The 14249-nt window shown below is 39.4% G+C and overlaps 1 protein-coding gene across 3 annotated transcripts in view; it reads right to left on the reverse strand.

Moving 5' to 3' along the window:
- Nucleotides 1–1944: 1944 nt before the first annotated feature.
- HMMR (hyaluronan mediated motility receptor) overlaps nt 1945–14249 on the reverse strand; it is a 13275-nt gene continuing 970 nt past the window's right edge. Inside the window, exons 2-18 of one of the 3 annotated variants that reach the window (XM_027682472.1) lie at nt 13989–14087; nt 13358–13434; nt 12441–12521; nt 11974–12162; nt 11621–11707; nt 10986–11086; nt 9837–9911; nt 9273–9445; nt 8343–8491; nt 7815–8029; nt 7115–7231; nt 6141–6299; nt 4881–5033; nt 4672–4771; nt 4246–4422; nt 3558–3720; nt 1945–2906 (exon numbers count right to left, since the gene is read on the reverse strand). In XM_027682472.1, the coding sequence (XP_027538273.1) occupies nt 2887–2906; nt 3558–3720; nt 4246–4422; nt 4672–4771; nt 4881–5033; nt 6141–6299; nt 7115–7231; nt 7815–8029; nt 8343–8491; nt 9273–9445; nt 9837–9911; nt 10986–11086; nt 11621–11707; nt 11974–12162; nt 12441–12521; nt 13358–13434; nt 13989–14087 (2135 nt within the window). In that variant the 3' untranslated portion in view covers nt 1945–2886. Of the gene's footprint in view, nt 2907–3557; nt 3721–4245; nt 4423–4671; nt 4772–4880; nt 5034–6140; nt 6300–7114; nt 7232–7814; nt 8030–8342; nt 8492–9272; nt 9449–9836; nt 9912–10985; nt 11087–11620; nt 11708–11973; nt 12163–12440; nt 12522–13357; nt 13435–13988; nt 14088–14249 lie in introns of all 3 variants that reach the window. The other 2 variants (XM_027682471.1, XM_027682473.1) reach the window with 2 other exon arrangements.

Below are 14249 nucleotides of genomic sequence, written 5' to 3' on the forward strand. Positions count from 1 at the left end.
TGGTCCCAGTGGTACCATTTAAGCAGCTCAGTGTGAGCCTAAACTTTTACTTCATAAGAGGCAGCAGGAGCAGGCACAGCCATTGTGTGTATAAAATTCAGTCAAAGCACTGGCACTGAGTCTTACACAGTTTTCTTTTTATAGGAAACAGGAGGAGGGCTCTAATTAGGTCAGGCAGGTTGAGGATTCTAACAGCTCTTCATTTTACATTTCAACCAAGCACAGCCCAGCTCTTGCTACAAAACAGCATGATGAATCAGAGAAATAACTTCTTGTTAAATTATGGATTTTGCAATTAAAATGAAAAAAGTTCCACAACATGAAAGTAATGGATTCGTGCAGTGAATACTTAAGTCAGTTGAGCCACCAATGTCAAGGTTTCAGTTTTTAAGACTTTGAGATGTGCACAAAACTGGCAAAACCTCCTCCATTGAAGTTGACATAAAGCACTCAATTTCCCCTTTATTTCCACACCTTTGCTTCTCTCTCCAGTCTGTTCTACATGATTTATCAGTATTTTAAAACTCAAGGATCACCTCTGCTGTAAGGGGGCAGAATTATTTGTTAGTTTCCTTGTTCTTCTGCCACTGTAAACAGCTCACGGCAGCTCTATCAAGTATGTAGCAACCATAAAAGTCCAGTCCTGTGGCATCTGCCATATTTGGCTTCACTTGGAATATCATACCCTCTGTCAAACTCTTGCTAACTTGATGCAGAACATGTCAAACACCAAAGATGAGGTTCAATTAAAAGAAAAAGTACTTTAACTCAGTCTGCCATTTCCATGTTTTGAGTTTTGTGGAACCTTCTATGAACATTCACTTGAGCCCTAATCTCTCTTCCAATAAAAGGTTCATTGACATTTGCTTCACATTAAACTAAGGACATCTTTCAATTTTTTGGAATGAAGGCTTTTCAGATTTTGACATCCCAATTTGTGAACAATGATTTTGCCTTAAAAATCCCCACATGAGTAGAACAGCACAGAAGTTCTGCTACTGGCACTCAAAGATTAATGTGACCTTGTGAGAAAAACTCCAGTAAAAGAGCTGTGGAGTGTTACTCCTTCCATTTCAGTTCTTGACAGATTTCCCACCCCTTGTCCATTCCCCTACTGATCACTAGGCCCAGTTTGGTTTTATCAGTTGCTCATTTCACATCCCTTGACCAGTGGATATTCATACAGGCTGTGAAATATCAGGATTTCTGGTGAGATCATGTTCCCATCAAATGAGTCACACTAACGCATGTTTCCTCTACAATTTTTTGACCCCATTTACATCTTTCAGACAAGAAAACTTTCAGCTTTTTCCTCCACAGGGAGAGAACTCCAGTATTAAATCCTGTCAGCAACTTCCTTATTAAAGTGTCTCTCAACACTTCAGTCAAACTGCTAAATTGATTACCAAGTCTTCTCTTAATTCAAACACCTGAAGCTAATCCTTATCCTCAGTCTTCAGCATATCAAGTAATCCAGCAAATACATAAAGATGACATCAACAAACAACATTAGCAATTTCTTTCCTTGGTCTTAATGTGCATTTTTTTTGTATATACCTTCCTAGGAATTATCAAGTCTCTAAACTCATGTCAGAATAAATGGCAACATACTCTGCATGCTAAGTTTTGGGTACTGTCTCTGCAGCTTCTCTGTGCAGGGTATATGCAGACACAATAACAAGAACACTGAGTTCCACCTTTCAGTTAAGTTCAGTATTTACTTCTGTATTCAGAGAAACTCAGAGGAAATGAGAAGATAAGAGAATTGCAGGTTGTATGTATTGTACAGTTCAACTAAATAATTTCCCTAAGACCAGAGAACATGTAGTTTTTGAGGCAACACTGACATTGGGCTGTGTTATGAAGACAAGACTAGAACAAAGAACATCAGGTGAGTCACTGCTTTGGCTTTTATCCCTGGCTTGTGAAGAAGTAGACACATTCTTTATTTCAAAAATTTTATTGTGCTACAACATGTTTAATTTTAGATGCAGTTAAACAGATGCTTTCCCCCTTGCCAAAATTCAAGTCTGTACAGTACCTGCATGTACAGTGGGTACCCTTCCACCCAAATGAGACAAGTTCTGTTGTTATTCCCTGTCACTAACACTGATCAATTCCAACAGTTGCCCACAAAGACTTTCTGGCAGTTTAGGAGTCCAGTGAGCACAGCATTCCTAACAGACATTGCATACTGTGGGTAAGAATAGTGTCTTAAGAGCATACATTTAGGGAAATGCAATCAATTTGACTTTGACCTGAAATCTTCTTCTGAAGATTTCAACAGCTGCAGTACCTCCCCCAGGATTTAAATTAGCTTGTCCTGAATACAGATCCCATGGAGAATATCAAAAGTAAGTGTACAGTCCCATTTCCTGCATTGGTTCTATACTATGTAGGCCACAGAGGGAAAAAGGGTCTCTTGGCAGTATTGCTGCATTTGGTACTGAAGCAACCATAGACAACAAAAATAATTTAACATAAAATTGTATACATGACATAGATGCAAAAAACCCACAAAAGCTTTCATGAAATTGGATTTGATTTGCAATCTTATTTGCCAGTGCTTATTCACCTTTTCCCAACTTAAGCTGCTTTGTCCAAAACAAACTAAGCAGATTCAGCATATCAAAGAAGTGAACAAGGAACACTTTGGAGTTAGCAAGTGCAATGATGTTAACAGGAGTCAGGAACCTGTGGCTTCTCAACAAAAGTACAGCCAAGCATAGTTTTTATAAAAATGTATAATTTTAGATCATTTCTCCAATGCTCCTATTAATTTATATTATATACAGCATCCAAGTTCACCTTGAAGCAGTCTGTTGCAGTCTTCTGTAGCATACAAATGTATTGGTACTTTATTTTTTTCTTAATACCAAGAAAGCATTAAATTTTGTTTTTATTACCTGCAATGGAAAAATGTTACTAAGTTTGTGGTTTTCACTATTGCTCCCACCACATCAAGTAGTTACTTGTCTGCTGGGGGGTAGAAGGCACTACATTCCATCTAACACTGAAACCAGGACTTCAGACCCCAGAACAGATTCTCTAATGAAGGTCTGGTTCCCACACACTCTCCCACCTTGCTTGCCTTAGTGCACCCCAAGGCTCTCTCCATCTTTTCCTCCACTCCACATTTATCTCCAGGCCTTTTGCAGCTTTCCTTGACACCTACAGTACTCTAAGGTCCTGACAAGTAGCAGCTAAAGAACCAAGGCACAGAACTCTGCCTGAGTCACTTGTAACCCACCCCCATACAGGGGACACTGCCTGTCCCCTCATCAGCTGTACCATGTGAGCTGGGTGACAGGAGGAAAATGACTCTGCTGTCTGACCCAGCACAGCACAGCTCAGGTCAGGAAGGACCTGGCCTGGAAAGCACAACAGCAAACTGCACTCTGGGAGTGCCCCATGATGCAGCCTCCAACATCTGCTGTGAAATACGGGAGATGCCATTCTCCTTCCTTCCCTAAATGTAGCAGACTATGCAAAGCTCTCATACCTTCTTTGGATCAGTTTAAGTACAAAGACTTGGCTACATTAATACCTAAACCTACCTTCTTTAAGAGGGGTTTTTGGAGGAATATTCTCCTTGCTATCACAATGGAAAGCTTTGGAAGGATCCAAACGCTTGATGCCCTGGACTGCACACAGCTGCTCCTGGAGGTTTCTGCTGGTTTGCTTTTCCTTGGATAGCAGCGCACGCAGTTTGGAGACATCCTACAGAAAACATCATACTTTGAAGTTAGATTAAGAACAGGAAAAGAGCCTGCTTCATTATTTACTTAAAGAGCCATTTTGCCTAAAGATAAACATACACACAATTACTGGTGCCATTAAAACCCCAACCCAAACACAGAGGTGCAGAGAAACCAGCAGCACTCTATAGTTGCTGTACAACACCACTAAGCGCTACATTAGTCTGAAACTTTCAGCTGCTGCTTTCAGCAGCTAGTTTACTAAGTTTAGAACCTCCAAAGGAGGTAAGAAAAGCCAACTAAACTCAGAATAGGAGTAGTTATTTGCACTGCTGATGCCACTGTATATCATACACTCAGACAAAAATAAAACAGGTTCTCTTGGCGTTTCTAGAGGCTGGTGGTTTGTTCTAATCTGGTTCATGCAGGGAATTTAAGAACCATAGAAAGTAAGGAGCTTGCAGGATTAGTCCATAAATGTTTAGAGCAATAAAAGGCATCAAGCACATTAATAACTTGCAGCTTTGTAATTTTTCATTTTACAAACCTGCTTCAGGTGGTTATTCTCTTCCTTCAACTTCATAACATGCTTGATTTTTTGCTTCTGGTTCTGGTGGCCAAGTAGTTTAGCATAGGCATCACTTAGTTTATTCAGTTCTTCCTGGGCAGCACCGTGCTCCTGTAGGAGTGCATTCTTCTCTGCTTCAAATGCATCTAGTTGTTGCTGAAATACAAATTGAATCTTTTAGAAATCATTTAACTAAACACAGCTTTTTACTGAACTGAGATCTACACAGGAAGATTGGTTTGGGAAGGGGACTAGCTGGCTCAATGCAGAATAACTTAGGAAACCACTGCAGGATAAATGCCTTGCAATGAGAAGTAGCATGTTTACTTCTCAAAAGTAGAACTTGAGCCAACTGCAAAAGTCTTCAGTCAACAGATACTAACACACACCTACTTCCCAACATACCTGAAAAGGCTTAGTTTTGTTATATAAATCTTCATACAGATTACGCCAGGTCTTTATCTCTTTCTTTAAGCTTGAGGTCACATCTTCATTTATGGATTTCCTAAAAAGCAAGAAGTGAAGTTTCATTATGTTCATTGTTAACTCACATCACTTCTTCCCAATATAATGTGGATGTGCCATAATATGCAAGTTTAGTTTGAGAAAGTTACCTTGACCTTTCTGCTTCAAGTTCCCTTTTCAGTTCTTCAGTTTGCTCTTCCAGTTTTTTCTGAAGCTTAGTCATTTGTGCAAGGCAAGACTCTTTTGTTCTCTCTGTTTCTGCTTCTTTTAGTGCAAGCTTGGTCTGGACTTCTAAAAGCATCCTGAGGAAGATATCATTCCTTAATAAGCCCTTAAATTTATTCTTTTTTTTTTTTTACACAACTCTAAATTTGAAAACACAAGTAACCATGACTGAAAAGCTGCCAGTAGAATTGAAATACAGGTTTGCACAAACAGTGCCACAGAGAGAACAACACTACAGAAAGCAATCAAGTTTAATATGTACAATAATTAACTTATATGAGGAAGCAAGCACTGTTTCTGAAGCAAGGAAAGATAATGGCTGTTCAATGCCAGCAGCTTTTAGCAGAAATAGTTTATTAGGCTTTACATGCAGAGCTTTGCTCAAGCAGAAACCAATCAAACTGTTCAGAGTGGATGCACCTGAAGATTTCAAAAACCCTACACCTAAAAGCACTGCCTCCGCTCTTCAGCCTCAGCTGTTTGTCCCATCAACCAGGCAGGGACCAAGAACCCCTTCCCTGCCACACTCAACCAGCAAATCAAACAGAAAACAACTCTTCAGTTTTTCTTTTACCAGCTCTCATGGAAACTGGAGGCAATAATAAGCAGGTGGGAAGGAAAGGGAGGGCAACATCTAAACCAGCAGCTAAAACAGAGAACATGGACCACTAAACTGCTGTTAGATAGTCAGAGGAAGCATGTCCTCAGCTAGTGGCCTAACACAACTTCCTGGGTGTTAGTTCTGGTAACTGTGGTGCCTCATATTAGGCAGAGAGGACCTGGGTGTACATCACCAGTGTGGTGATTCATGGATGGTTAATTGGACTCTGCTTGTGTGCAGAATTTGAGGTGACATGTCATTCAGAGTAGAGGGGCAAAGAGTGAGCTCTGCATTAAGTATTTGTCTCCCCTGTGGATCTTATCTGTGGAGCAGTCACTGTAACTGATATTTCTGAAAGGGGCAATATTCCAGCATATTTCATTCAAGTATTTTCCTTTTCCTCTATGTTCTACATGTAGGCAAAACTCAAAACAACTGATTCAACCTTTTGCACTGGGAAAAGCAAGAATCTCCAGCTTACAGCAAATGCTGATGTTACCTGGTAGAGCACCACATTAAGTTCTAGTTAGAAAGGCAAGCCTTAGTTTGCATTATTTAGCTTAAGGAAGACTGACTGTAGTACCTTGCACATTCTTCTTTCGCTTTGTTTTTAGTGTATTCTGCTTCCTGAAGCAATTGTTGATTCTCTTGGCCTACTTTTTTAAGGTTGGCAACAGCTTCTTGCAGAGACGTGTTCTCCAGTTTGAGACAGCATATTTCTTCAGCTGTTGTCTTCTTGTAGCTGATATTACAAGGCAAATAGGAAAAATCTGGTTATTTCAGGCAAAATACAAATTGACACATTCAGGCCATACAAGAACAACACAAGCTCATGCTGACAAGTACTAAAGATTTTATAACCTGAAGATATGGCAGTGTTCTGGCACTGATAAATCCAAAGGTAAAAAGCAAGCCACAACACAATTCCATAAAGCCATAAGCACTAACACTATAACAAATTTTGTGATATAGATATTTTCATTTTTTTGTAGACATTTTAAAATACAAAAACCCTGCTGTATCTGAAGCTTATTTTAAACACCAAAACACCTACTGTCTGCAGTTTGCATTGGCAAATATCCCACTGGATCCCTCATGGGTGCCATGCATACCTAGGAATAACAGTACCACTTTTTACATACTTCCATAATCTGAATATTTTGAGATCAAATATTTGCAAGAAACATAGGAAACTAGTCTTTAATTCAGTGCAAGTTTTGAGCCTAAACAAGAAGTCTTTTTGCAAGATATTTCAGTGCAAAGAGAACACCATCACTGGTTACAACTCTCATTCTGATTCAAGAGCACTTAACCTAACTGGTTACATTTTGGAAAAGGAAACATCCAGTTTCCCTGAACTACATACTCAGTATGTCTTTACACTTGCCTAGTACTCAAGGAATGAGTTCTTAATGCCATCAAATACTCCATCAAAATTCTCTGCTCTAATGCCACACTCATATACAGTGTGAAGTACCAAGGCCTGTGAATGGACAGTGTATTTCATTGTCATCTTAGAGATAATCCCTGTCCTGTATCTTAATGAAACTTAAATACCTTTCAAAGTCAGCAACAGTCTCTCCAAGTTTCTCCAGTGCATTCCTATGCTGCTCTTGGATTTGCAATACAGCACTCCTATGAATTTCATTGATTTGCTCCAACTCAGCATTCTTCCTGAAACAAAAATTCAGCGTTCCACACTGGAGAGAAGTGTCTGAACACATTACCAAATGCTCTTATCAGTTACAGAAGGCTTGCAGTGACAAACCAGTAACACCTCATGTACTAAAGCAAAATCTCCACAGCAGATATAACTAAGCTTTTCCCCCTCTTCATATTTTCCAAGACAGTTATAGGATACACTAAAAATCTAATAGTTAATTTCTAATACATGGAAGGAAGCAACAACTGGCTTGAAAATCTTTTCTAGTCATTGCCCTCTCCAAGGCAGGGTAGAAACACCCAATACAACAAGCATTTAGTTTACCCTGCACAGCAAGGACATAGCACTACAATACTAGCCTTTCAAGCAAATCTCAACAAGCTAACAGTTTTAAATTAAAACAGTGTCAAACTGATTCAAGTTGTTATTCATAGTGATGAGATCTAATCACTATCAATAATCAACAACCAGCAAGAAATAACTCTAGACCTGCCCAGGTCTCTAAAACCTGAACTGGGCTCAGCAGCTTTGTTTATACTACTGATTTAACATTTTTCCTTTCAAAGTTTCAGAATCAGAAATTTTTTCACAAACCCTTTCAACTTTTCTTCCATCTGTGCAAGTTCAAGACCTTGAGATTTGTTTTCTTGTTCCAATTGCTTCACCAACTTCTCAGCTTTCTTCTCCTTTGCATGTAATTTATTCAGCTCATTCATGGTATCATTCAGCACTTCTTCAAGAAGTCGTCTCTCCTTTGTTACCTCATCCTGCAACTCCAGTAACCTCTGCTGTGTTGATGCAGATGACTCCTGCGTGCCAGAATACCACAGATTTCAAAACTTATAGTACTTTTCTAGATAGTAAAGGCTGATTTGCTGTGTTTTAACTTCAGAGCACAAGAATAAGGTCAAATCTACAGTAAGAACCAAAATACCCATCATACCAGCACTGATTCTTAGAGCTATTGGACCACACAGCTTCTGCTGGCCAGCCCCCACTTGTACATTCCACTGATGAGACCATTATTAATACAACATCTCATGCATAACATAAACCAGAACCTTTAGTGCCAGCCCTTGGGATTAGAGTTTTTCTTTAGACTAATTTATAATCTGTATTTACCTTCTCTTGCTGCAGCTGAGAGACAACCTCCTCATGTTTCTGAAGCAGTTTTTGGTGTTGTTCTTCCTCCAAAACAATTTTTTTTTTCAGGTCTTCTATTTCAGCATTCATACTCAGGAATTTTCCTCTGGTCTCAGACAACTCTTTCTCTGCATAGAGAAATTGTCAATATAACACAAATTGCCTTCTCCATTTTCAAAGAACTACAGTATCTATTTTAATAGTACTTCCATTACAGCTTTAAAGTTAGTTTGGCAAGGGAAAAACAAACAAAAACACCCCATGCAAAACAAACCCACATCTTAAACCCATGTGGAAACTCCTCAAAATCTGCTTAAAGTACATCACTTGAAAATAATTTTAACAGCAGGAATGTTTGGATCAAGCAACTAGCCTTCATCAGAACAGCAGTATGGCTGGGGAAAAACTAGATGATTTCCCCAAAGCTTCTTCCACATAACACTAGCATACAGAAGCCAACTGCTTCAGAGAACTGAGCATCTGTCTCACACTGCAGAGTTGGTGGTGTTAGGAGAAGGGGTAAGGAGGTGAAGGATCCTTGACACATTGCCAATACCTCAATGAATTCGTGCACAACCTGCTAACAGTGAAGAGAAAGGAACAAGAACTTCTTAGTGGTCGCCTTTCAGATTACAGCCACTCCTACTATGCAAACTGTTTTCATTCTATACTGTCTACTTGAGTAAACCTCCATGGAAACACCAAATCAGACTTAACAGATGTCAGACGTGAAGTAATTTCCCCATTGTTAAAAACATGTCCAGCTGTTTTCAACTGGAGCTCAGAGACTCGACTTTTAACTTGGAACAAACCAGTCTAAACCGACATTTTAGAAAAAAATTATTTGAGATGATTTAAGATATGTCAGTCATCCTACATATGGAAGAGCATACAAGTACTAAAAATTACCTTTTTCTTGTTGAAGCAATTGACACTTTTCATTAAGTTCTTTCATCAGTTTACATGATTCCTCTTTTGTTTTGAGGGTATCCCTCAGGATCTCGATATCTTGGTCTTTCTTAATCAGTGTCTCCTCCATCTGAGCAATATCTACTTTATATTTGTCAGCTGTTTCTACAAAACTACTGTAGGAGAAAATTCAGGCACTTGTTACTACTAAATTTTATTTGTAAGCTTACACTTCAACCCAAAGGAAAAATGCTTAGGAGTGTTGGTTTCCAATAGAAAAACTGCTTTTACCTACTTTTCCAAACAAGTTTTTGCACTGTAAGACTGGTTTACATGGACATAAAACTCTTCCACAGTATTGCTCAGCCCAGAAAAGAACAGAGGCATTTAGAAAGATAATTAAAATAATATCTTACAATTACTTTCCCTTGTGTGGAAAAATATCTGATTTCTTTTCCCTCCTCTATGATTATTGCCAAGGTTCTACTTCACCAGTCATAAGTGAGGCTTAGTTTTACCACCTTTTAACTTACCCCATACAACTTGAGAACAATTTGTTGTTACCTGAGCTCTGTGATGTATTCCATAAGCTTTTCAATGTCAGACTTTTCCACAACTTTCTCTCTCTCAGTAGCAGACCTGAAACCAGGAGGTTTTTATGATGGATATATTTAAGCAAATTCAGAGCTACATAGTAACACATACTTTTTATAATCCAGTTTAGCTGACAAACTGGTATTGGCTCTACATGGTGATTCTACCCTCTTTTAATATTTGTTCCATATGGTCTCCTCATTTGCAGTAAAGATGCTGAGCCATATTCTGCCACAAGCAATATGCCACAAACATCATAATCCATAAACATAATGCAGCTGTTGTAGCAAATTATCACATCCTCCCTTTGTGACCTGCACTACCTGCATTATCAGCTTTGTGTATTTTAACATTCCAGTTGTGCTGCAGTGCCAATCATGCAAAACTGACATAAAACATAAGTTCATCCTTCATAGATCACCATCCTCAGCAAAAACCTACACATCAGTGCACTGTTCCTGTGCTGCAAGTGACATTATTTGGGCAGAATAGGAAGTGTTGATTTAGATCTCAGTCTCTACCCACACAGAGCTGCTGAAGCCAAGCCACTCTGCAGTTGCCTTTGTTCAGAGAATGTCTAGGACAAAGCAACTGTGAAGGCACCACAATGGCTCTTCAGTGCCACTCTCTGGAGAACATGCACATGTCCAGGGAATCTATGTGAAATGCTGGGCTGCTGAATTAGGATTTCAGCTCCTGCTCGAAAGCTTTTTCATTCTGGCTTATTCCTAACTTAGTAGTCTAAAGAGCCAGAAGCATCCAATCTACATGAATGTCTTGCTCCAAGATGAACAACAATTCTTAAGACTTCTGTCTTCCCTCCCCATCCCATACCCAAGAAAATCCCACCCATACCACACTGGAAGACAAAGGGTTGAGATGATACAGTCTGTCTTTTGGAAATACACTAAAGGAACAATGTTTTGTATGGTCATTTTATAAGAACACAGCAGTTCTTAGAAGTTCATTCCACCACATTTTTTCCACGTTACCAACACTGATAATGTCTGTTCCTTCTCAGCAGGGACACAGCCTCTATTTTGCTTACTCTGAGGGATAAGCTGTAAGCACAGTTAGATGGTATCTTGTCAACCAAGTCAATTCCCTTCTACTACTTACAGTTTTTCTTCCAACTGTGCTACTTTTCCTTTTGAATGCTCTAGATTCCTTTGCACTTCCTGCAGCTTCATTTCCATGTTTTCCTGCTTTGCAAGTGCAGTCTTAAAAAAAAAGACACATATTAACATTAAAGTGAGATTTAGTAAAAAACACCAAATCCATTGGGTAAGAGACGGTGGTAAATTGAAACCAATTCCTCACTACAGTTTAATGATAGCACCTGATATTATGCTAAATGTGATTCCAAGTATCCCTCTGTAAAGATATCAGCCATTTATTAGAACAACCACTATCACCAGAAAAATACAAACATAGGAGAGCTTCAAAATAAACTTACAATCACAGGTTTTCAAAGAGATTCCTAGTGTGACCAGACTGGTATTAATAATAGCATAAATAATAATACCAGAGGTATTTCTATGCTTCTTTACTTGAACTCAGATTTACTCTGCAGATCAGCAAAATCAAGAACATTAATCAGTTGACCCTTCCCTATTTTCACCCTACAGAAAGTAGACAAAGTTACCAATTTGAGGCCAGAAAGAATACATGATCTGAAGTTCTGTGCTAAGCCCTTCATTCTTTGTTCCTGAACAGCTCAGAATTGCTGTCCTGTGCAGCACAAATGGTCCTACCTTTTCCTTAGCATCCCTCATGTTTCTGAGTTTCATTAACTCCATGCACAGGCTGCTCATTTTCTTTCGCACACCATCTTCAGACAGCTTGTTAGAGAAGAACATAAAATTACTAAGCATAACTCCTCCACATGAATTGCTCTTCACAAAATCCTTTCAAAGTGTTCCCCTCCCACTCTGTGTTTAGAGAGAAGTGGACAAGATCCCAAACCAGACATGCTCCATCCCTGTGCCAATGAAGGGGGCACAGGGAATGTCAAAACAGATGCTGATTAGCAGCTAAAGCTTCCTCCTACACAGGGAGCTCGATAACAGCAAGGACAAAGCAAATATGCAGTTATTTGTCTGAATACCTTTGACTTCAGTAGTTCATTGCTTCTTTTTAGTTCCAGAAGCTGTTTTTTTAGGCATGCAACAGTTGCTGAAAGAGATGTTTTCTCCTGAACTGCAGCACTCAGCTTTGCTTCAGTCTTCACAAAATCCTCATCCAGAACCTGAAGTCTTTTATCCTGCTCCCCACGCTCTCTCACTAATGCCCGAATCTAAAACAAGAGTTATTTTCTTTAGTTCCTACTATCATTTCTCTTAACAATGTCATTAGTTTAGTCTCTCCAAGAAAACCACAGGCAAAAGTATCCAAACGGTATTAACTTGCATATCTATCTTCAACTCTGTCATGCACAGGAAAGAGATTAAATAGAGAATTGTAGTGATACTACTCATATACTCTCATGCAAAAGAGGCCAATTCTACCAGCTTGTATTTTTTATTTGGGTTAGTGGCAGATATGACAGGAATGCACCCCATAACACATTCATACCTCCTTCTCCAGTGCCTTCTGTTTCTTTTTCTCCCTCATAAGCGCAAGATCTTTTTTAGTCTTCACAGTCCCATTACCTGGCTTTGGAAACCACTTGTGTTAGAAATAGTTAAATTGACCTCTAGCTGCCCACCAGCTGAACAACACAGTTAAATATAAGACCGGGTGCCTTCATACAGACTATAAAGATACACACACAAAATAAAAAGCAAACCTTTCTCTCCCCTAGACAGCACAGACAAGTATCAGGTTAGGATGAGGTTTACCACTGTACTTTCTCATAAGCATTACTCTGAAGGAACAGCTCACAACAATTGCAACAGGAAGATTAAAGAAGTTGGAGACATTAGCACACCCTGAACTTCATTAAAAAAACATTTTAATCTTTTAACCTCAAGCTTGTTTGCAGAATTTCATCCTGAATCATCAATAGTAGTGCACTAAATTAGTAAGTCAGGGTTATCATTTTTTCAACTTGTTCAGCCATGCATCTTCAAATCCATATCCTTGCTCATGGCATTGAGAACCTGTTCATGCAGTACCATCTCCTCCTTGTTTCTTTCACCACCAGGTTTCTACTCTGCCCTGTCCACCCCATGAAAGCAGGAACAGAAACACAGACTTCTTAAAAAGGAGCGGCCACACCATAATTACATGGTGAGCAAAGGAAAAGAAATCCAAACATTGTAACACCAAAGATAAACCACTCTGTAATCCCAAGTAACCATCACATGATTCCCAAAGATGCTGCAATTTCATTTTTCCTGCTTAGTTACTACAGAATACAGGCACAACAATGTGTTCCATGGTTCTCCTGGGCAGGTTAACAGTAACTGTATGAAGAAGCTACATGGTTTAACCAGTCAGAGGTTTAGCTGGGATTTAACAGTGCTACAGACACCACAAAACAGTCTTACTGTTGATCCAAGGGATGCGAATCTCCTTTTAGTTACAGGGGTGGGTGCACTCTTCTCACTGGTCATCTTTGAGTCACCTGCAGAAAAGAATGGTGAAGGAAGAGGTTGTACAGGGAGGAAAATTTAACCAAACTAGACAAGGTTAATTGACTCTGTGTACTGAAGACACCACCTGGTTATCAGACTACCCACTTCAAGCCCAACACCAGCTGCTTTTTCACTGCAATCAGGCAGTTCAATAATAGTTATCTGGGCCTTCGACAGAGTTTAGAGTGAGATGATCAGATGACAGCCAGATCTGAGAATTCAGCTCCTGCCAAGCTCTCCCCAGCACAATCCAGATCCATGGTGTCCATTTTCAACTGAGGGATACTTTATATACAAAAATCCCCATGAAAACATCACTAAAATTGAGGTTAATGAAGTAAAAAAATAAAGCTGTTTTTAGAGGATGCAGTTGGACATGTTTTTACAGCTGCTGTTCCCTTCAGCTGGAAGGCAGGCAGTGAGTCTGCAGCAGAGACCAACTTCTTAACAGCAGAGCAGCAACAGCATGTAAGCACTGACAATTGTAGCATTCAAAGATATCACACCATTGTGTTTGTTCTGTGCAATTTTCACAACTACTCACTCTTGTGTCTCCCAGCCCCTTGGCATGCTTCAGAGGACAGCAAATTTCTCACTCCACCTGATGGTTTAACACCACAGGATCCTTGCAGGGGGGTACATGCTAGAAATGAGATTTTCAGACACACAAAGAACCACGAAGGTAAACGACAGGGTTTTCAACTTAAACGAGTTGAGGCTAGTAACACATTTAAGTTAAACACAGTTAAAAAGAAAAAAAGAAAAAAATAAACAAACAACTGGAGTCTCAGTTCTCATCCCCCCC

Source organism: Neopelma chrysocephalum, unplaced genomic scaffold, assembly GCF_003984885.1.
Source record: "Neopelma chrysocephalum unplaced genomic scaffold, ASM398488v2 Primary Assembly neopelma1_63, whole genome shotgun sequence".
Taxonomy (NCBI): domain Eukaryota; kingdom Metazoa; phylum Chordata; class Aves; order Passeriformes; family Pipridae; genus Neopelma; species Neopelma chrysocephalum.